The 23514-nt window shown below is 49.1% G+C and overlaps 1 protein-coding gene across 5 annotated transcripts in view; it reads right to left on the minus strand.

Annotated features, from left to right (window-relative positions):
- Slc39a11 (solute carrier family 39 member 11) overlaps positions 1-23514 on the minus strand; it is a 431298-nt gene that overhangs the window by 297740 nt on the left and 110044 nt on the right. For all 5 annotated transcript variants that reach the window (XM_040750017.1, XM_005069965.4, XM_040750015.1 and 2 more), the window contains exon 4: positions 6901-7059. In XM_040750017.1, coding sequence (XP_040605951.1) covers positions 6901-7059 — 159 coding nt within the window. The remainder of the gene's footprint in view (positions 1-6900; positions 7060-23514) is intronic.

The raw sequence follows: 23514 nt of genomic DNA on the forward strand, positions 1-23514 counted from the left end.
ACTGGGAGCCAGACACGGGAAGACCGCTGGGGTTCACTGACCAGACAGCCTAGCCAAACTGATGACCTTCAGGTTCGTGAGAGATGCTGCCCCCCCCAGAAAAAAAATGGAAAATGACTGTGGAAGATACCCAAGATTAACTTCTGTCCTCTACACACTCATGAACACACATGTGCACACATGCAAACATGCATGTACACATACCAATATAAAAGGGTAAGACCTGATTCTATTGCTTATTGAATGTAAAAACACAATGCTAAACCTGTAGGATGAGAAATGACATGCCATGAGCACACTGCCAGAAGGAATATGGACCAGCTGCTACTATCAGAGCAAAACAGAGGTCAATACAAAGAATATCATCGACTTTACTCCACAGAAAGGTCACAGTTTTCTTCTTGCTAGCCAGAGAGACCTGTCCATTGACCACAGAGCTTTTCATGCAGAGCTCTACTCGGAAAATTTCACATAGCACTCTTATGTCCTAAAGAAGGAAGAAGGGAAGTCCCCAAACTCTTTATAGCAGGTATTTACAACCAAAATTTCCACGTCATATCTACCCACCAAAAAAAAAGACTGCTATGTTGAAGCAGGCAGTGTGCAGTGCCACTGAGCGGCCTCTAGAGGGGGGTGATGAGGTTATATGAAGTCATATGGATGGGTTTCTCGTGAGATCGGTGTATTAATGAGAAAAGACCCATAGGAGGCTCTCCATCTCCCTGCCTCACCTCGTGTACAGACTCAACGGGAAGGCAGCCAGCTGCAAACTGGGAAGATATGGCCCTTACCTGTAATCACATCAGCCAGGACCTTGATAACAGTGTGTCATTCAAGCTCCCCAGAACAGCATTTCACTTAGGTGCCATGTGCCTTGCCTTTCCTTAGGAGTGTTGTGAAAGGATAAGTAAAGTCCTCAAAGAAACTGGCATGGCATTTTTCCAAGTGGCAGTGACAACCCACATTGACTCCGGGAGCTTGGGACAGCATGCTGCTCTCAAATCTTGCCTCAGGCCTTACAACCAAACCACTAATGTACATATCATGCCTGGAGCTAACACTAGCTGAGTCCAGGCTGCTCCTTGGGACTTCTAGGTCCCAGGGCTGAACAACAGTCTCCGCCATAGGCTGCTTCTGTCAGTCACCCTGTCCCTAGACACTCTTTCTGCATTGTATAACCATTGCCATCCTGTGCCGCACTAGGTCCTTAGTCCGTGGGTCTGACAGGACGGGTGCCACCCTGAAGACACGTGTGTGTACACTCATGTTCATGAGTGTGCATGTGAAATCACTGTGTGTGTGTGTGTGTGTGTGTGTGTACTGTGAACTGCACATATGCAACTGTGAATGCATGTACAAATGCACCCACGTGCACCACTGTCCATGATCACTCATGGGAACGCAGGCCTGATCTCCACTTTTCTGAGGACCAGCAGAGAGCAAGCTGCTGATTACAATGTTGTGGCCAAGGGACCAGGAGTGGATGAATGGCCAGCCAGGTGAAGCCCTTGTTCCATGGGGGAATCTTCAGATACAAAGGATGCTTAACTGAGCCACAGGATGCCGGGCTTGCCTCCACAGCTTAGTCAGGGGCATTCTTATTTTTTTAAAGATTTTATTTATTACATGTACAGTGTTCTGCCTGCATGTATGCTTGCATGCCAGAAGAAGGTACCAGATCTCATTATAGATGGTTGTGAGCCACCATGTGGTTGCTGGGAATTGAACTCAAGGCCTTCTATCCACTCCTTTTTTTGTGTGTTTTACATTTTATGTTTACGTTCAGAGGAAACTAGAATCCTCTCCACCAAGCCAGCCTGGAAGACACCTCAGCTTCTTCCCTGCCATTGGCATTGGTTTTGGATATGCACGAGAGCCATTCCCAGCTTGCAGAGTGAGCAGCCAGTCTGGCTCTTTGGCTAAAGCTGGCCTGGTCTAGGAGATACTGGTCCAGTGAGCACTGTCCAAATCATACAGGAGAAAGTGTGTGAGGACGGCCAAAAGCAAGGAAAGCAGTTGCTGAAGAGGTGGGGGTGGGAGCCACCCGAGGGCAACCAGCTTAACTCTGTCTCAGGACCTTCCCTCGCCACACAAAGCAAGGGTCACGTGCACAGCAAGAGAGACACACACACGCTCGGCCCTCAGCCCTTCAACAGGAAGAAACAAGAACTCACCGGCCTGCACAACCCTTCCCAACCACTGCCATTATGTTATTAAGTTTAATCATTTTATGGTTTGCATATTAAATTCCCAACACCCCACCCTCATGCACATTAAAGTGGAGCCTGCCCTCCTATTGCTCAACTGTGTGTTTGGAAAAGGGAATTTCCAAAGGACACGGGCTGTGACTAGAGTCTCGGTGTGTCTCTGAGACACGGGGTTAAAAGAAAACAATGCCATCTCTTCCACCCAACCCTCTGTGAACAGGAAGCCGTTCCTCGTGTCCCCCAGCCAGGACCTCCGCTGTGACAGGCTGATTCTTTACTCAGAAGTGCAGTGTTAATAAGAGTCACAGATTCCCCGAGCATGGCATGCCCCTCGGGAACGCCCCCCGAGCAGCAGGTGCCTCGGGAAATGATGCCCAGAGCGGGCTCTGGTTAAAGAACGCACTGTGCCTGCCCGGTGGCCTATGACGGCATCCACGGGACGCGCTTCCTCTACGTCAGTCATCTCTCTAGCATAACCCTACAAGAGCCAAGGGAAGCTGCAAAGGTGTTGGGGAGATGGCTCCATCAGTAAAGTGCTTGCTGTGCCTGCATCCCTGGAGCATGGATTAGCGAGCCCCGGGTCCCAGCAAGAGACCCTGCCTCAAAAGACAAGTGGCTAAGAAACAACACCCACAGCTGGCCTCTGACATCCACACGTTCACACATGTGCATGTGTGTGCGCATATGCGTGTGCACACACACACACACACAAATAATATATTCAATTATCTGATTAAATAATACACAGAAACTCCAGAGATGGCATCTTGGGATGAATCGAGCCCCTCCTAACCCCAACACCTCACAGCGTGACTCTCTAGAGATGGCGCTTTAAAAGGTGGCTGAATTACTACAGTCCCTGAGGAGCCTTGGACCAACCTGTGTCATCACTTGTAAGAGGAAATCTGGACACCTGGAGACATCAGGAAGGGTCACCTACACAGAGGAGGACCGCATGAGGACATGGAGAGAACATGGCAATCCAACAGCAAAGAAAAGAGACCTCTGAACCAACCAGCCCTGGGGACACTGGACATTTGGACTTCCAGCCTCCAAGGAAGCAAGTTTGTTACAGCAGCAGAAACAAACTAATGCAGGTACCCAGACAAGTAACCCAAGTGGTTCGCTTGCAAAGCTGTATCCTTCCCTGGCCTGGGACTGTGAAAGTCCACCCCTACATCCATATCAGGTCACTGCTGCAGAGGATCCAACCAGCCTGTCTAAATGTCAACAACACACCAGCCCAAAGTGCTCCTCACAGAGAGAGGCAGGACGCCACAAGGAAACGGAAGGCAGGTGAGAGGGGACATCTGAGGGAGAGGACCATGTCTCACTTCCCTGGGCTCCTCCATGGTACCGGCTTTATCCCACACACTTGTGAGGAGCACACAAGGGCTAGCTTTTCTCTCTCTGTGTCTGTGCGGTTTAGAATGAAGACCGTTAGTGGTGGAGAGAATCTACAAAGGAAAGAGGTACATGCAAACACCCCTCTGGTCGTCAAAACTTGCCCCTTGCGACATGTCACTTTGGGACGTTAATCATGTGTGGTTCCTGGAAGCAGCTTCTGCTCACCAAAATCTGATGCCAGCATGATTGTGTCGGGCGGGTTCCACGCGGTTGGGTTTTTCTCTAAGGCCATCTTCTTGGCCATCACAATGAGAAGCAATCAGCGCTTGGGGACTCGGTTAAATCCAGGAGGAAGCTGACTCCCCTCCCCCCCAACCGGCACCCAGAGCCTGCTCAGGAGGGACTTAGGCCAAGTTTTCACAGACAGGAGAAAACCACAGAAAGCCACGAGCAACTGCTATCCCTTCCCACTTCCCGCTGAGGCCTCTTATGCAGGCTCCCTAAGATGTCAGACTCCAAAAGAGAGGAGGGAGGGAGGAGGGGAGCGCACTTCTCCTGGGGGTAAGCAGGGCAGCACCAACAGAGGCGGTGCTACCATTTTTGTTGTTGTTGCTGTTGTTGTTTTTCAGAAAACCGACGACAAGACCCCATCCCTAAGTACACACATGCATACAGGGAAAGTACAGAGTAAACCAGCCAGCAACGAGGGTCTTCGCGCCTCCCCCTTCCCCCTGCTCCTCCGGGGCCATCTCCTGCCCACTCTGACTCTGTGGTAAGGTTCAATGAATTAGAAACTGAAGCAGTCTCAAGCTGAATGTATCCCCCCCCAACACCCCCATCCAGCCTCAAAAGTAGTTGGCTCACAAATTCCAGGAGCAGTGAATTTTGAGGGAATTGAGTCTTACTGCCCTGGGAAGGTACATTCCCTGCCTGTGCAAAATCGATACCGGAGAACCACAGGGACTCCGTATCAAAACCCATTAATTCACACTCCACATGGCACCTGCAGAAGGGCCAAGCTGCAGCCCTTTTCAGGTCTGGGAAGCAAATTAACAGTGACACAAGAGGGAAACCTTTAGCCGGCCTCACAGCGCAGGCCAGCAGGCTACCCGCGAGCACGACTCGGTGGACATTTGTATTCAGGAGCTGAGGCAATTAGAAACAAAGCCTTCCTATTTATGAGACCTTCTGAGACGTGGTCCCCTTCTCACATTAACAGTGACAATTAATTCCTTCTCCCATGTCCCAGAACAGATGTTTACTGAGTCTCCTGCCAGCGAGCGAGGTCTGGGTCCCGGGGGGTTGGGTGTCTCTTTCTCAGCCCTTCCTCAACCCCACCCCACAACATTTAGCTTCCACTCCATTGCCGTCGCTGATTTTCTAGATTATCTATCCAGAGCTCACCCCTGGGAGCATCCCCTTATCTAACGCACTCACGAGGCAAAGGCTGACAACACCAACACAAAAGCATGTAGCTCAGCACAAACTGGCCAGTGACTGTTTACACTGCCCAGTGAAATTCCCTCTGCCCAGGCAGCTGGTCAAATACACCTGGTACGAAGCCTGAAGTCTCCCTAGGGCCCAGGAATGAAGACCAATCATGACAGGAAGGGCCCTTAGTGGGAGACTGGCTTAGAAGTCTGGGTGGCCCTGGTGAGCCAGCAGAATGGCAAGGGGGGTAGGGGATGGGGGCGGGGATGGGGGGTACACACGGGACAGGAGGGCAAGTGTAGACTGTTTGGAGTAACTGAGCCACTTCAACCCCTCTGCCTGGGAGTTCAGGCCCCTGTATTCATGACCTTCCTGCCGGGATGAGTAGGGAATCTTCCAATAAGAGGTTTACATGTAGCTAGATGGGTTTAAGAGCAAAATATGCAGCTCCCCATGATGGCCTCGAAAAGCCACCAGCAGTTACATCTGACGGCGGCAAGGAAGCCAACAAACGTCCAGGGGGCAGAAACAGGCACTGTCATTCAAGCTCCCAGGGAAAGAAAACAGCAGACAGATGGCGTTTCCTTGGGATATTATCACAGCCGTCCATGCAGCCATCACATCCAACTGGTTCGGGGACTGTGCCCGAGTGTGTCTGCCTTGCAAGTGATAAACCTTGCAATAACCCCAGGGCCCAGCAGTCCAGGTTCAGGGAGGTCATTCTCCCTTTTCTCTAGTTGGTAATTTAAAGTGAGACAGGAGGGAGGAAGGGCCAGGCATGGCCGCCCAGGCCTGAAACCCCAGCATCTGGGAGGTGAAGCGGGAAGATTGTAAGTTCGAGGCTAGCCTGGGCTAATGGAGATGCTGTCCCAAAAAAAAGGGAGGGGGGATAGGAAAGGAGGGAGCAAAGGAGAGAAAGAGGGAGGAGAGAGGAAGGTAGAGAGAGAGAAAAGGGGGAGGGAGGAATGGAAGCAGGGAAGAGCAGTGGGGAGGAGTAAGCACACGGAAGCTTCACCACCATCCTGGAGCATACATACATCCCCTGGCTCTATCACTCCATGATCTAACAGAAGGAACGATCCCATCTCCTTTCCGGGTGATCAGGGAATCCAGGCACCAACTTGGAGGTAATCCTGCCCACCCCTAAGACCTACGGTGTATTATGTGGCTAAGTCACACGCATCCCACCCTGCGACTGGCATCGGCCCTTCTCCCCCCTGCCAATAACACGCACGGTGGTAGCAAAGTTTAGCCAAAGGCTTCTTCCAGCTGCCATCACACAGCCTGGCCTTGGCTCTCTGCTTGGCCAAGTAGTGCATGCCAGACATCGACGCTCAAACCAAGCCCAAGTCACCTGACTGACCTCCATACCGAAGCTCACTAGCTCTAGTTCTCCGCCGTGGCGACGGCTGTTGTCACCCTACATGGCAGGGAGAAAACCGGGAGCGGAAAGACACATGGCCCCACAGACGTCAGGAGTGAACCCCAGCCTCCCAGACTCCCCTGCTCCTGCCACTTCCTGTTAACCTGTGTAGATGTGATGAAATAGTGTCCTTAAGTGTGCTGTCATCTCCCTGACGACTCCATCAGCTCTTGAGGCCCAAACCAGTATCAGAACCCCTCCCTCCCCGACAAGGTTCCAGTTGTTCATGTATACCCACACGTAACACACCACATCAGCTCCAACTCACACATCTGACATTCAAAGCCTGATCTTAGCAAGACGTGACTAGGGAGCAGTTAGTCATGCTAACAAGCAAGCGCTTTCTTTGCAGAAGGAATCTCCATTCACTTCCTCTGATGTCTCGTCTGTTAAGAGTCCACCAGCAACCTGAGGTATGAACGGATCCACCAAGGCAAAGCAGAAGAGCCAGATGGCTCCCGATGCGGCGGCCCAACAGAAAGTGATACTCACCAAGTGGGGCATCAGGAGGTCAGCCAGGTAGACAAAAGCAGCTCCCAGGGTGAAGCCAACAGCCACTGGGAAGAAGGCGAAGGCACCGAAGCCCCCTGAGGATGTGGCCATCTCAACCGCTGGTGCCAGCAGAGACCAATAGGAAGCCGCCAACATGACCTGCAGAAACCACAGGGAGCAACACGTCATTAACCAACTGTCTCAATGAGGGGTTCTATTGCTGCGACTAAACACCTTGAGCAAAAGGCAAGTTGGGGGGGGGGTATGTGGCTCACACTTCCACATCACTGTCCATCACTGAAGGAAGTCAGGACAGGAAGTCGAACAAGGCAGGAACTGGAGGCAGGAGCTGATGCAGAGACCATGGAGAGGCGCTGCTTACTGACCTGCTCCTCATGGCTTGCTCAGCCTGCTTTCCTATAGAACCCAGGACCACCAGCCCAGGGATTGGCACCGCATACATGGGCTGAACCTTATCCCGTTGATGGCTGAGAAAATGCCTTATAGCTGGATCTCATGGTGGCATTTCCTCAACCAAGGCCTCTTCCTCTCTGATGACTCTTGTTTGTGTTGAGTATAAATACAAAACCATCTAGTACACCAACCCATAAGGCTTTTTGGGGTGAGGGACCCTATAACGTGGGGACCCTATGAGGGGAATTCTCGTTAACCAACCCATAAGGCCTCCCAAGGAGGAAAATCTAACCATAATGCTGCTAAGGAACAGGAAACCAAACCATAAAGCCTTGGGGGGGAGCAATCTATATGACCTTGGGGGTAGGGGAAGCCAACGAATAAGGCCTTCTGAGGGGGAGGCCTCGTTATTCTCTATGTCATAAAACAAGCCATACAATTTCATACTTGTTAGGTGGTAGGTGCTATCTTAAGCAAAAGGTGACCCCTAAGACTAGCAAAAGTTCCTCCGGGAATTCATGTTTTATGAACCTAACTTGACAAAGGTGAAGCCACTGGCAAGCGGCCCATGCTTTTGTGAATGACCCCTCACTTGTGCTCCTCTAAGCACAAACCCATTGGGTCAACAGCAGCAAAGGCATGAGAACAGAGTGGGGCTAGCTGAGGAGAGGAAAGGGATCGGTGGGAATGGGAAGGGCCACAGAGGGTAAGGGAATGGATATGACTAAAATACGTAACATACTTGTATGAGCATGTCATCCTGAAACCCATTGTTGTGAATAATATTGTGGTGGTTTGAATGTAATTGGCCCCCACCACCCCATCACCCCATAATCCCATAATCTCATGAGGAGTGTCCCTGTTAGGAGGTGTGGCTTTGTCAGAGTGGGTATGGCCTTCCTGGAGGAAGTGTGTCACTGTGGGGGCAGGCTTTGAGGTTTCATATATTCAGGATACTGCCCGATGTGCCAGTCGACTTCCTGTTGCCTGCAAAATGTAGGACACTCGGCTATTTCTCCAGCACCACGCCTACCTGTGTGCCACCATGGTCCCTGCCATGATGACCTCTGAAACTGAAAGCAATCTATCCCAATTAAATGGTTTCTTTAAAAGAGTTGCCATGGTCATAGTGTCTCTTCACAGGGATAGTAAACCCTAACTAAGACAAATATAATTAATGCATGCTAATAAAAACACAAATAAACCCAGTTTGGGACAGGATAGAGTTGATCTGAAAGGACAGAGTCTAGTTTGCTGCTATCTAGCCTCTGACACAGGAGTTAACATGAAAGGGGGATTTTTGCACTCCATGGGACAACGCTAAACAAGAGTCACTTTGAGTTGTCACACTGAGAGTGCGACAGGGGGCTATATCTACATGATAAACATCCTCCGATACACATCACAGCCCCTGGCAACCAAGAGGCATCTAGCTCCAGATGTGAGTCCTAAGGCTGCTGAGAAATGCTGTTCTAATTTAAAGCTCCCAACACAAACTGCTCATAGCTACACAGGCTGAACTGCATTAGAACATGGCTGACTGTTACAGAGATCTTCCTTATGCTGAACTGACAGGTGCCCCCCCACCCCGCCATATTTGTGTCTTCCCTCTTACCCTGCTCTCGGACATCAAAAATGGTGGGCCTGCCCCTCATGACACGTGACAGCGTTTACAATGTCTGAAGGTGCCAGTATGTCAATGTCAGACCTGTCTCCTCAGTGTCCTTGTCTCTAAAAATGAAGAGGGAAGCTAATATCTATTGATCGACAGCCGTTTCTAGCCACCAAGATATACATTTGATATCCTGTCTTGACATCACAACCCCAGGAGGCAGATATTTTCTGTTGTTATTTGTGGAACAAGAAATTGAATCTCAGGCTGAGGTTGTAGGCCCAGTCAGAAATTGTTTCCTATGTCAATATTAGGACCTAAGTGCAACCCTCCAGAATCTGTGTTTTAAAAGGTCAACGTGTCAGCCCATGCTTAAAACCCTAGCTCTGGGAAGGTGAAGACAGATAGGTCCCTGGGGGTTGCTGACCAGCCTGCCTGGACAAATTGGCCAGCTCCAGGTTCCATGAGAGACCCCATCTCAATAAACAAAGTGGATGGCCCCTGAGTAACACCAGAGTTGATCTCTGGCCTCCACAGTGCACACACATGTAGATGCATACTGCCTTTGATGGCCAACCTTGGTTGTCAAATTTCACACACCTGGAAGAGGGACCCTCAGCTGAGGAACAGTCACCATGCCAATGGCCTGTAGGCATATGTCTGTATGGAACCTTCTTGATTACTGTGGGAAGGCCTGGTCAGTGCCACCCCTGGGCAGGTAGTTCTGGGCTGTCTAAGGAAGGTAGCTGAGAGCCGGGCGTTGGTGGCGCAAGCCTTTAATCCCAGCACTTGGGAGGCAGAGGCAGGCGGGTCTCTGTGAGGTTGAGGTCAGCCTGGTCTACAGAGTGAGTTCCAGGACAGCCTCCAAAACAATACAGAGAAACCCTGTCCCGGGGTAAAGAAGAAGGTAGCTGAATGTGAGCCTTGGAACAAGCCAGGAAGCGATGCTCCTCCTCCACTGTCTGACTTCCCGCCTCCACGTTCCTGCCTTGAGTTCCTGCCCTGATTTCCCTCTGTGACGGGCTGTAAGCTAAGATAAAACAAAGTTGTAAAATTAAAATAAACCCTTTTCCTCTCCAAGTTGCTTTCGGTCAGTGTTTTATCACAGCAACAGGAAGCAAACTGGTACACTCCTACACACACACACACACACACACACACACACACACACACACACACACATTAAAAATGGAAAGAAACTGAATCTTGAATAAGAAGGCAGTTTGTTCCTTTCCGTCCGGGCGGTAAGTGGCGGTTGCAGGGCACACACCAAGTAGGACCACAATCAATTCAATGACTAGAAGAGAAAAGTGAGGCTGGTCTCGGAGGCCAACAAACTCAATGTGACAAAGTGTTCTCCAGAGCTGACCGAATTAACTAATCGCCTGTGGCTTTTTTAATCTTACACACGCTGTGACATCTTCATGGCTGGAGTCCACCCACCACCTGTCGTAACAGTCACAGACGACATATAAGATGTTGAATGGATTCCTAAAATTTACTTAATTATGCTGTGTCACCCATCTCCAAAATAGCACACGGAGTGACAGCACCAGGCATTAGGGCAGCAGGAAGAGAGGAAGAGAGAAGAAGCTATGCAGGAAGCAGTGGTTCCCCTCTACCAGCCGCTGCCCGCAGTCACTTGCCCAGGAACTGATTCTCCCAGCAAAGGTCTTCATGTCACCCATGGAAATCTGCCTCTGCCTCTGAAGCTCCCAAGAAGGATGAAAGTGTGGCATCTTAACCAGATGGGCGCAGAGACCGACTGGTTCAATGCCATGAGTCCGGGCTGTCGTAAAAGACAACAAAAGGACCCAAGGACTCCCCAGGCAGACTTCACTTCACTGGCTTTAGGCTTCTACACCCAGTGTAAGCTCTCCTCCTGCACAAGGACAGACACGGGGACGTTCCTCATTCTCTTCTGTGAATTTGACCTAACCAGTAACCCGCCCCCCATACGGTCCCCTCTTCAATTTCAAAACCCTAAGACCCACGGAGAGCCCCTCATCAGACCCTCCAAGACCGCTCTACATACTGTGTGGAGACAAAGCGGCTCTGCCAGGGTCACCTAAACTACTTCCCCAGACTCTTTGCTCCTTCCTGCTTTGACACCTACTCCAACATCTTCTGTTGTGACCTCCATCCCCCTGCATCTCTGGGTACCAACCCTGTTTTCTGCCTGTGATGGCTAATCTTGCTTGTCAATTTGACGGGGTCTAGAATCAACTAAAAGACAAGGTTCTTGGCACTGCTGGGAGAGATTCCCTTGCTTCCATGATCTGAAGAGGAAAGACCTATCCTAAATGCTGGCCATACCTCCCAATAGCAGCCCAGATAAAAAGAGATGGGGGGGGGGAACTTGCCTTTTTGCCTGCTTGCCTTCCCTCTGCTGGTAAATTCATCTGTTGCTGAAGCATCATTCGTACGCCAACATTAGAGCCAACTTCCCCAGGCTTCCCATGGTATTTATTCTATTGATTCTGTCCTTTAGAACCTCTAGAGGACTACCACGATTAATACATGTCACTGTGCATGAGAAACATGCCAAGTTCCCACAATATGTCATTCAGGATGGGGCAGAGAGACAAGCTCTTACTAAGCTGTGTGTTGTTCAGGATGAAAATGACTCCCATATACTCATAGGGAGCAGCATTATTGGAGGTGTCATCCTGTTGGAGTAGGCATGGCCTTGTTGGAGAAAGTGTGTCACAGGGGGTGGGCTTTGAGGTCTCAGAGTCTCAACCCAGGCCCAGTCTGCCTCACTGTTCTCCTCTCTCCTCTCTCCTCTCTCTCTTCTTCTCTCTTCTCTCTCCCTTTCTCTCTCCTCTCTCCCTCTCCCCTCTCCTCCCTCTTCCCTCTCTCCCTGTCTCTCCTCTCTTCTCCTCTCTCCTCCCTCCTTTCTCTCTCCCTCTCTCTCTCCTCTTGCTCTCTCCTCTCTCTCACCTCTCTCCCTCTCTCCATCTCTCTCCCTCTCCTCTCCTCTTCTCTCTCTCTCCCTCTCCTCTTTTCTCCTCTTTTCTCCTCTTCTCTTCTCTCTCTCTCTCTCTCTCTCTCTCTCTCTCTCTCTCTCTCTCTCTCTCTCTCTCTCTCTCTCTCTCTCCCACCTGTTGATCCAGATGTAGAGCTCTCACCTCCTTCTCCAGCACCACATCTGCCTGCAGCTGCCATGCTTCCCATCATGATGACAATGGACTAAAACTCTGCACTGTAAGCCAGTCCCAATTGATGTTTTCCTTTATAAGAGTTGCCATGGCCATAGTGTCTCTGCACTGCAAGATAACATTGATCAAGACAGAAGGCTATGATGGACAACCAGTCAACATAGGCAGACCTCTCCAAGGAAACCATATTCTTCACCCTTCTAAACAAATCTAGATCCCTTTTGGAATTTCTTCATTTTTTTAATTTTCTTGCCAGCTTCCTGCTTTACACATAGACTGAGAAGGGGCAAAAGAACAATTTGTACATGGCACTGGGTTCCTGTCTAAAATGAGTGGGGCCCAAAGGAAAGCTATTTCAAGGGCATGTGTAGTGGGCACGAGGGCCCTGCACTAATGGTCAACCCTGTGACTTTTTTATCTTCTATGGCAGAAGAAACTGCCACGCGGAGATGGAGGAGACAACTTTAGGGCCAGCATCATGCCAAGAATCCTTACAAGGTTGTGAAAAGAATGCAGCGAGAGGAAAGATGGCACCAAACCAGAGACTTTATTCACATTCAGTACACAAATACAGAAATCCTGGAGTACTATTCAGCAGAAAAAAACAATGGAATCTTGAAATTTGCAGGCAAACAGAAGGCACTAGAAGAAACCATACTGAGTGAGGTAACCCAGTCACAAAAAGACAAACATGGTATGTACTCACTCATTTATGAATTTTAGACATGAATCAGGGGAGTGCCAGCATACAAACCCACTGCCAGAGAGTCTAGGAAACAGAACCTTCATCCAGAGACTGATGAAAGCATAGGCAGATACCCACAGACAAACACTGAACTGAACTCCTGGAATCCAGTGTCAGAAAGAGAGAGTTAAGAGTGGGCTGGTTTAACCCACAGAAACAGCTGACCTGAACAAGGGGGGGCTCTTGGACTCCAGATTGATGGCTGTGTGGAAAGCATGGAACTGACCCAGACCCCTGAATGTAGGAGGCAGCCTAGGTAATCTATGGGCCCTTGAATAGTATTTACCCCTGGTGTACAAATAGACTTTGAGTGCCCATGCCACGATATGGGAGGCTCTCTCAGCCGGGACTCTTGGGGGAGGGCCTAGGCCCTGCCCTGGATGAAATGACAGTTACTGGAGATCCACCATGGAGGGCCTCACCCTCCTTGGGGATCGGACTGGAGATTGGGTGGGGCACTGGGGGACCTGGTGGGAAGGGAGGGAGAGTAGAGGAGGGAGAGGGAGATGGGATTGACGTGTGAAACACGATTGTTTCTAACCTAAGTAAATAAAAAAAAATTCAAAACAACAAACCCAAATACAGAAATCCACACAGACAGAACACATCGGTGGTTGCTATCTGGGAATGGGGGATGGGAAAGTTGCCCACTGTGAATGTTCTGAACACCACTGAATGTGCATCACAGCCTTGTGTAAATCTTCCCACAACTAATTTACAAAGTTAGGGTTGACCTAAGCAACTGTGAGGACCCTGTCTTGTGCTGAATTCTCCAGCCCCTTGTTGCACCTCTATGTCTCCATCTGTGGCAACGCCAAGACCTACCTCGGCTGGCCTCTCTCCCGGGCAACCCTGACCCTTGGCTGGCAGTCCATGTGCATAACAACAAAACGCAGAATTTGGACTCAGAGGCTTGGCTCTGGCACTTACTAGCGAGGTGACCCCAGCAAACAACATGAGTCCTATGTTGCTCAGTTTGGCCAACTGGCACCTGATGCTACCAACCAGGGCTACTGGAAGAATGTGGCAACGGAGCCACCATGCCAACCCAGGGGCTGGCAGGGGCAGGTGTTATTTTTGATCCCCCGACTCCCCAACACTCTGCTCGCTAAGCATGTTCCTCCTTCCCCTGACTGGGCAAAGCTCCCCTCTGGCCAAACCCTTACCCATCTCACCAGATTCGATCTCTCACCCAAACTCCCAGGACTGTGTGCACCACCCAGCAGGGCAGTCTTGGACAGAGACTCATCTAACATCTGTTGCCTAAACAAGTCCTCTGTCATCCCTGCTAGTGAAGGGGAGCAGTGGGGGTGGAGAAACCAGAATGCATGATCAGGAAGTGATTCAACCCTCTCTCTGAGTCTTTTGCCTGCATTTTTAAAGTGATTTTTTTAACCTTTCAAATTAAGCAGGGCACAGGCTCACACTCAGATTCGTTTGCTCCTCTGACAAACGCTGGCTGAGTAATAGTTTAAAATCAGGGAGTCTTTCAGGGGTGGGAAATCAACAGAGGCTTTGCAGAGCTTCATGGGTAACACACCGAGCAATCTACTGCTAGAACAGCAGACTCCCTTGGTGTTGGGAGGGACTGTGGAATGTTACTCAGCCCAAACGCTTCACTTGACAGATAGGGTAAGCAAGAATGAACTAGATGAAGTGGATTTCCCAAGGCCCCAGAGCAGAATGATGTCACACAGCCCCCCATGCAACAGGTACTATCCTCAAACCCTGGCAAGACGCAGAGTCTTTTGTGAAATTCTGGAAACTTCTGAGTAAAGGCCAGGTGTGAGTTGCCGCTTGCCCTCCTCAGGCAAAAGATCCTGGGATAACTGAGGTGGTGACATGAGCATCAGCAAAATGAAAGCCATCAGGTGTGGCAGGGACGTAGTGATCACTAGCACAGCTGTCCCAGACTGCAACTCGGGGGCTCCCTGAAAACTAAAAATAGAGCCATCACGTGACACAGTTATGTATGTGGCTGGGGAGATGCCTGAGGGAAACACGGAGGGACTGTCAAAGGGCTGGCTACACGTCTGCTCACGCCAGAACGACAGACAACCAATAAACAACGGAATGGGCCTGCTGAGAATCTGCATCAGGAAGAGGAATTTATAACTCTGATAGCACCTGAGTGCCCCAGACATAGACAGGCAAACAGGCAATTAAGGAGTTTACAGTGTAATCCCTGCCGGAAGTGCACTTCCAGCTAGGGACTGTAAAACTAAGCATGTACGTGCTCCAGTCTGCATCTTCCGCCAGGGTGACCTATGCCCACAGAGAAGGCTCCATGTGACATATACCCCGGACAGAATCCTAAGGCACAAGAGGCATATGAATAAGGGAACAGGTGACACCCACAGCCTGGAGTCTTGGTTACTGTCATTCCCGAGTGTTGTGCTTTGAGAAATGTTCCCTAAGGACCCTTGGTTCACCGATGGTAATGCTGTGTGGAAAGGTCATGGAACCTTTAAAACATGGAGGCTTGGAGCAGGATAAATGTCTCATCCCTAAGACAACCGGCTGTTCTTCCAAAGAAACAGGGCTTGACTCCCAGCCCCAACATGACGGCTCGGACAGTCTGTAACTCCAGGGTATCTGACACCCTCTTCTGCCCTCCACGGTGACCAGTTTATTAGAGACTGTGAGTAGGTTTCAGAGGGGGGAGGGGCCTGAGGGAGGTCAGTCCAGCAAGGTGCAAGCCAGGCAAACACCTGCAGACAAGAGCACCCAGGGTTTGTTCTGTGACGTCAGCGGAGCACAGGCCTGGGCTTCAGTATGTGGCAGCCAGAGTGACAATGGACTTCACCTCCTTGAATCCCATGGCCTCCTGTGTAGAGCTCAGAGTAATTCAGTTACAAACACAAGTATAGCCTGCTGGAAATGATCAAGGGAGGACTTGAGACCAAGTCCTGACTCCAAACTCACAGTCCCCGCCCAGAAGTGCGCGCACCATATTACTCGAGGTTTTGTTACTGTTGCTGTGGATTTCAGCAGATAAACAGATTTAATAACAACTGTGACATTTCAAAACAGAAAGAGGTTATTCATTAAGTAACAGTGGTAGCATTGGGACAGATGGACAGATGTTTACATCTGAGTAAAAATCAAAACTGAACTGTCATTCATTTTACTCAAGCAAATGAAACAAATAACAAAATGTTTGAGGGGCTTGTATTATCTCTATATATGTGTATATGGTGTGTGTGTGTGTGTGTGTGTATGTATATGGGGTGTGTGTGTGTGTGTGTGTGTGTGTGTGTGTGTGTGTGTCCAGTACTATGGGGAGCAGAGGCTTAAGGACCACTGGAGTTTGCTGGCCCTAGCCCAGCTCTACCTTTATTAAGAGATCCAGTCACAAGGTAGCAGGGTGGGAAGTCATACATTAGGATACCCAGCATCCTCTTCAGGCCTCTGCACACAGACATATGCATGTACCCCCACCCACCCGCAAGCTCGCACACACCTATACATGCATGCACGCACACGCACACACACACACACACACACACACACACACACACACACACACTGAAAGGGAGCTCAGAAAACACAGAACATTCTAGATTCTTATGTTCCCTTACAGTGAATTGTCCTTCTGTCATTCTTACAATCTAGCCAAGTTCATGATAGGATCCTTGCTCTCAGAGTGTCATGTCTCAGGGACCCATACTTCCCATTGCTAATAACTCCCCCCTGATGTCAGAGATACCAGCACAGAATAATCACAGACAACCCGATAATGCCGAGCCCACCACAGGTGAGCCTTCTTGTCTCTGTGTGGTGCTTCACCTGGAACAGTTTCTGTCCTGGAAATAGAAGTGAATTCATGAAGAGCTCCCCAAGGAATGCAGCACAGTGCCCTGGCATGGTGGGTGCACTGAACCTTCCCTTTATCACAGTAACTGCAGTTTAAACACAGAAGGAATACTGGAATGACGTAACAAAATCTCCATCTTAAGGTGAAAGGACCATTGCTCTCCACTGGACCACGGCACCAATTCTCTGCACCTTTAAAACAGAAGATGGGGACAAACAGAACAAAATAGCATCCCCTAACCCTGCACCTGCCTTGGAGTGGGTTGTCTGTAAATGGGTGACAAAGGAAATGAACATGGACTCCAACTTAGAGGGTCTGGGACGATGGCTCCATCAGGAAAACATCTTCTGAGGGAGCACAGGGTATGAGTTTGATCCCCAAGACCGACATAAAAGGCCAGGCATGGTGGTGTGTGCTTCTAATCCTAGCTCTGGGTAAGAGAGGCAGGCAGACCCTTGAGGCTCACTGGCTAGCCCAGTGGGTGGGCTCTAGGCCTCATTGAGAATCTCTGTCTCAAAAAACCCAGATTGGATGGGTTCTGAGAACACACACACACACACACACACACACACACACACACACACGTGCACACAGTTACACTCTAGTTAACTAATAGGCACAAACTTGCAACCCATAAAGGCAGTAATCACTCCCAAGGTACAGAGCCAAGTAATGTCTCTAAGTTCTGTCCCCAAATCAGACATAAACATTTTTCCGTTCAACCAACAATTGCTTGGGCAGTGATTATGTAACTTCCATTATTCAAGAACCTGGAAGGTTGGAAGGAAGGAAGAAAAGACTCAAAGCAGATCTGTGCCCTGCCTTTACCAGGAGCTGACTATGTTCCATAATAAGATCCCGGAAGACATCAGAGACATACGGACGGAGGAATGTAGACAGAGGCATGGAGGAATTCAGCCATCACATGAAAGGAGACGTCAGTGTGAAAAAGAGGAGCTGTGTCAGAGCCTCACAGACTGCACGGGAACCTCTTGAGGGCTGGGCGTGCTCTGCTTAGGAGCCCAAAGGTGGGAGCTTTCCAGCTGGCATTTAGAGCCCCTCCGGTGACACTGAGGAAGCATGGCTGTCTGGACTGAGTGACTTGATCTCAGGCCACCAGGAGCAGTCTTGAGTGACGGAAAGGAGGCACCTGGCAACATGAGGCAGCATCAGAAAGCAGGATGGAAACCAAGGGACATGCTCCAGACTTGAGCTGGGGAAGCACCGACAGAGTGCAGGAAGAATGAAGGATGCACGTGGGACCCTCCAGAGTGGCGAGCCCCTGGTCTCCATGTCCCCCAATCTTGAATCATGTGATGAGCAGACGCAGGGTCTCTACACTGAGTCAGCTTTCCAATCCAGCATGTCAGTGATTGGTCAAGACCCAGATATGAATGGAGCTCAGACAGGGGCTCAGTTTACATAAGGTGATCAACAAGCCCATCACAGCTATTAGCGGTCATGGCTAATGTCCCTTAGCCACACCCACCCAGCACCAGAGATAGGCAGAGCTTGCCTTATACATAATCCAAGCTACAGAAGAGGGATTATGCTTAAAACAATTGCACATACATGAGAAAAATCTACAACACAGCCCAGTATTTCCTCTCCCTGGTAGTTTCCCAAGAGAAATGAAAACACATGCCCACACAATGCCTTACCCAAGAATGTTCCCTGTAGCCTGATTCAAGGCAGCTCCAAACTGGAAACATCCCAAATGTCCGTCAACAGTAGAATGGAAAAGCACAGTGTAGTACATCTAGGAGATAAGACACTCCTCACCAAGGAAAGGGCGCAGAGCCAGGCATGGCACTCGAGTGGAGCTAAGGCTGGGACCCAACGCATCGTGTGCACAAGTCCAGAGCAAAAGGAGAGCCAGCAAAAATGCCCGAGGCGGGATGACTGCGGGGAGGGGAGGATGGCCATTATCAAGACTCATTGCATGCACGTATGAAATGGTCAAAGAAATGAAAACATTATATGATTTTTAAAAGACGGAGAAGCAACTGGGGGTGTGGCTCAGTAGGCAGAGTACACGCCTAGCATGTATGAAGCCAAGAACTCTATCAGCAGCCCTCAGGAAACACGTGTCAAGGTGCATGTCTGTCACCCCAGCACTATGGAGGGAGAGGCAGAGGGATCAGAAATTCAATGCCACCTTCAACTATACAGGTTCAAGGGCAGCCTGTGCTGCACAGGACTATGTGTATAGGCTAGTTGTATGTCAACGTGACACGAGCCAGAGTCATCTGAAAGGAGGGAACCACAATTGAGAAAATGCCTCCGTAGTATTTGGCTGTAGAGCACTTTTCTTAATTAGTGAGTAGTGGGGGAGGGCCCAGCACATTATGGATGGGGCCATCCCTGGGCTGATGGTCCCGGGTTCTATAAGAAAGCAGGCTGAGCAAGCCAGCAAGCAGCATCTGCATCAGCTCCTGCCTCCAGTTCCTGCCCTGCTTGAGCTCCTGTCCTGACTCCCTTCAGTGGTGGACAGTGATGTGGAAGTGTGAGACAAACAAACCCTGTCCTCCCCAAGCTGCTTTGGTCATGGTGTTTCATCACAGCAATAGTCATCCCAACCAAGATACCGTGTCTCAGAAGAATAAGTAAACAAGGAGGAATGGGGTAAAAGCTCAAAGCATATTATATGCTTGCATGAAAAGGGCCTATTTAACCCAGGATAATAATTTGTTTTAGTTTTAAAATACATATTTAAAAAGGGGGCTACAGAAATGGTTCAAAGGTTAAGAGCACCGACTGTTCTTCCATCAGAAGTGAATTCAATTCCAAACACGCACATGGCAACTCACAATCATCTCTAACTCACGGCAGCTCACAACCCTCTGTAACTCTAGCTCCAGGAGACCCGGAACCTTCTTCTGGCCTTTACAGGCACACATATGGTGGACAGATATATATGAAGGCAAAACAACTATATACATACACATAAAGTGTGGTGTGTGTGTGTGTGGACAGGCATATCTGTGTGTATAAGGATACACATAAGCCACAGCCCGCATGTAGAGGTCAGAGGACACCCATAAGTGTCAGTCTTCACTTTCTTCCTCGCCCACTGAGTGTGACAGGTGAGCTACCCCACATGCTCTTAGCGATTCCCCTGTCTGTCTCCCGTTTGCCATAAAATCACTGGTATTACAGATGTGTGCTACCATGTCAAGCTTTGCGTGATTCTGGGATTTGACCTCCAGTCCTCATGCTTGTATGGCAAGCATCTTACCCAGTGAATCATCTCCCAGCCCATCTGTCAATGCTTGTGGGCGCTGGCTTCCATTCAAGTAGGACTCCCTCGCCAGAGGCTGAGGAGGACTGGGCTTGAACCGCTGCCTGTGTTGCTAATTATCATTTCTCAAGAGGAATGGAAGACCCGGGTGAGTTTCTTGTTTGTTTTCAGCCTTGGTGGGATCACTTTTTAAACTGAGTTGCTGAGATAGAATAGATATTAACTGTATATTTTTGTAGGATAAAATGTGACTTTTGAGATCAGTGGTTTTCAACCTTCCTGATGCTGCAACCCTTTAATACAGTTCCTCATGTTGTGGTGACCCCAACCATGAAATTATTTCATTTCTATTTCATAAATGTAACTTTACTTTTGTTATGACTCATAATGTATACAAGCCATCTGAGATGCATCTCCTGTCAAAGGGAGGTTCGACAACCAAAAGGGTCCAGACCCACAGGTTGAGAACTGCTATTCTAGAGTAGATTTACACTCAGGACCCTTGTAAGCATGGCAGCACATATGCTTGCCACCCCTAGAGTCACATGGCCCCCTTACTGTCAATCCCTGTCTTCTCATCTCCACAACCAGTGATTGTCCCTCTGTCAACATGTTTGCCATTTGTAGAATTTTAGGTGAATGAAATCATAATGTCTAGCGTCTTTTTAATGTTTATGTATTTGTGTTATGTGTATATATGTATATTTCTTCATGAGTTTATGTGTACCACATGGGTGTAGGTGGTTGTGGAGGCCAGAAGGGGGCATCAGATAACCTGGAACTAGAGTTACAGATGGTTTTGAGCTGTGGGTGCTGGGAACCGAACCCAGATCCTCTGGAAGAGCAGCAAGGGCTCTTAACCACTGAGCCATCTCCCCAGCTCATGGTCATTTTGATTTTTCTCCACTGAGAAATTCAATCATGCTATATATGTTCAAGTACCTTATTACTTTTATTTATAAGTGGTTTTGTATAGCTAAGCCATAATGCATTATTCTACTTAGCTGCAGTCAGACCTTTAGAATGACTCCAGTGGAAGGTAATACAAATAAAGTCACAATTAATATTCCTATTAAAATTTATAAAAGAAAAACTATTGGACTGGCAACTTTATGACCTGAGAGTACTGCATGTAAGTTATATCCATTTGCAAGTATTTGGAAGGATGTGTACACCCCAGATTCTCATGAGACAACTTTGTTCATGATGGGCACCATCGTATAGGTTCTAGAGTTCACCTTGTAACTGTAATAGGTTCAACTCACTGCTGTAATCCCCAAGTACTTTACAAGGCCCAGGCCCAGAGTTGAGAGGCAAGCTCTCATGAAATGCATTAGTATCAGCAAGATTAGACCCAAAGGGGCCTCACAGCACCTAATTGGTCGCCATGGATCACCGCTGATGAAGTCCCGGGAAATAATAAGTTTCTTAAAGTAAACACCATCACTCATATCTGGGCTTCAAGGGTACAATCAGATGACCAGAGTTCAAAAGAAATTAGCCCCTGAGCCTGGTCTTGTTCTAAATCTAAGCTCTAAGAGCAACTGAGCTGTTGACAAGCACCATCCGTGTGTGGTGTCCACCTGCACGGGAGCTCCCATGTGTGGTAACCACCTGCACTGGAATTCCCATGGGCCATGGCCTTAGCCACTCCCTAAGGGAGATCCCACAGCTCCAAAGTCAAATAAAACTTTGTGGTGTGAGTTTACATGTTGGTGTGTGTACACATGTGTGCAGGTGTGCACACACATATGTGCATAGAAGGGGCCAGAGGCCAACATTGGGTGACTTCCTCATTTGTTCTCCACATTATTGTTCGAGACAGGGTCTCCCGCTGAACACAGCTTTCCAATTCTGCCAGCCTGGTTGGTCACTGAGCCCCAGAGACCCTTCTGTCTGTCTCTGCCTCCCCAGCGCTGGGATTATGGTGCATGCTACCCTGCCTGGCTTCTTACATGGGTCCTGGGAATCTAAACTCAAGTCCACATGCTTGCATGGCAAACACTTGACCGACTCAGCCCCAATACTTAGCTTCTTTGTTTGACTTCAATGCTCCTTTCCCGCAAATCTATTACTGGGATTAACAAAGCAGGCAGGCATATTAATTACCCGGCTCTTTCAGGGCAGACCCAGGCTAGCTAAATGAAAGAAGAATGATTAAAGATCACCAAAATCATTAAATCCATGAAGACAAAAGAAGAAAAATAAACAAACGAGACTGATGGCAGAGGAGAGAGCAAGCTCACCAAACCTTCTCACCAGCTGCACACCCAGAGGGTGTGAACACATTGCCCTCAACAGCCTCTCCATGGCATCCAGCCACCAATCCATCAGCACCTCTCACCGTGGGCTTGTTGACGGACAATTGCACCAGCTGGCCAGGCTTCCCCACTCCAGCATTACCACTCACTCACGCTGAGCCAATCTGTCCCCGATCTGGTGGCAAGGAAGCAGCCCTGCCCACACTGGAAGGAGGGGAGTGGGGTGAGCTGCCTAGCTCCATTGAGAGAAACCCAGAGATCTCGGAATGAACGTCTCCACCTCCCAATGTTGCTCAGCTTCTTCGGGGGAGGCTATGTGCCCCTCTCAGTTGTCACTAGCAGTAAGACTCGGGGGCAGGCCTTCCAAGGCCAAGAATAAAAGACTCACATTTCATCCCACCACTCAGAAAGGCGCAGCACCATGGATGGAATATGAAATGCCCCCAACAAGCTCATGTTTTGAACATTTGGTCTTGACCTGGTGCTATTTTGGAAGGTTCTAGGAATTTGAGAGATATGGCCCAAGTAGCAGAAACAGGTCACTGGATGGTGAATGTGTTAACCTGGCCTACTTCCTGTTTTGTTCTGTCTTCTGGGCTACTATGATGTGAACACGCTCCCACGACCATGAACTGAGCTGTCCCATGTGAAGCCTCCTTTCTATGATGCACCAAAAGGGGTAGGGGACAGGAGGAATGATAGGAGACAGGATAGGGACACTTTCACATTCTGTATGATAAGGACACGCTTGAACCCCACGCTGTAAACAAGGAATCAACACGCACATGTATGAGATTAGCCCACACACACTGTGTGTTCTGAGTTTATCCTGACCCAAACAGGCCAGTTTGAAATAGAAGGCTGATAGCAGACGATGTTAATTAGAATCTCCTTGTCTCAAGCAGTGCCTGAGTTCAGACATCTAGAACATGAGGGAGTAGTGGGAGAGATCATAACAGAAGCACACATATCAGTCTCGAAACTATGCTGAGCTTCTAACCAAAGGGGCAAAACAGGGGCCCAGGACAGCCGACTGACTGCTCCCATCTCTTGCTGTGCCCAATGGAGATGAGATGGAAGGCAGACTTTAAGATGGTAATCCACTGTTTTCTCAGATCTCTCAGTCTCTGATTGAAGTGTGGTTTTAAGATTCCTGTCTCTGCTCGTTGGCATCTGCCAGTGATGGGCAGCCACATGCTCTGGTAATCTGGTTGTAAACCCAAGAGCCAAAATATATCCTTCATTCTTTTAAGTTGTACCTATCGGTATTATGGACATGGTTATGCAAATGTGACTCATACACATGGTTTGTTGTGGAGGTTGGAATCAGAGTCCCCTGCCCCCATAGGCTCATATGTTTGAA

Source organism: Mesocricetus auratus, unplaced genomic scaffold (assembly GCF_017639785.1).
Source record: "Mesocricetus auratus isolate SY011 unplaced genomic scaffold, BCM_Maur_2.0 Super-Scaffold_100007, whole genome shotgun sequence".
Classification (NCBI taxonomy): Eukaryota; Metazoa; Chordata; class Mammalia; order Rodentia; family Cricetidae; genus Mesocricetus; species Mesocricetus auratus.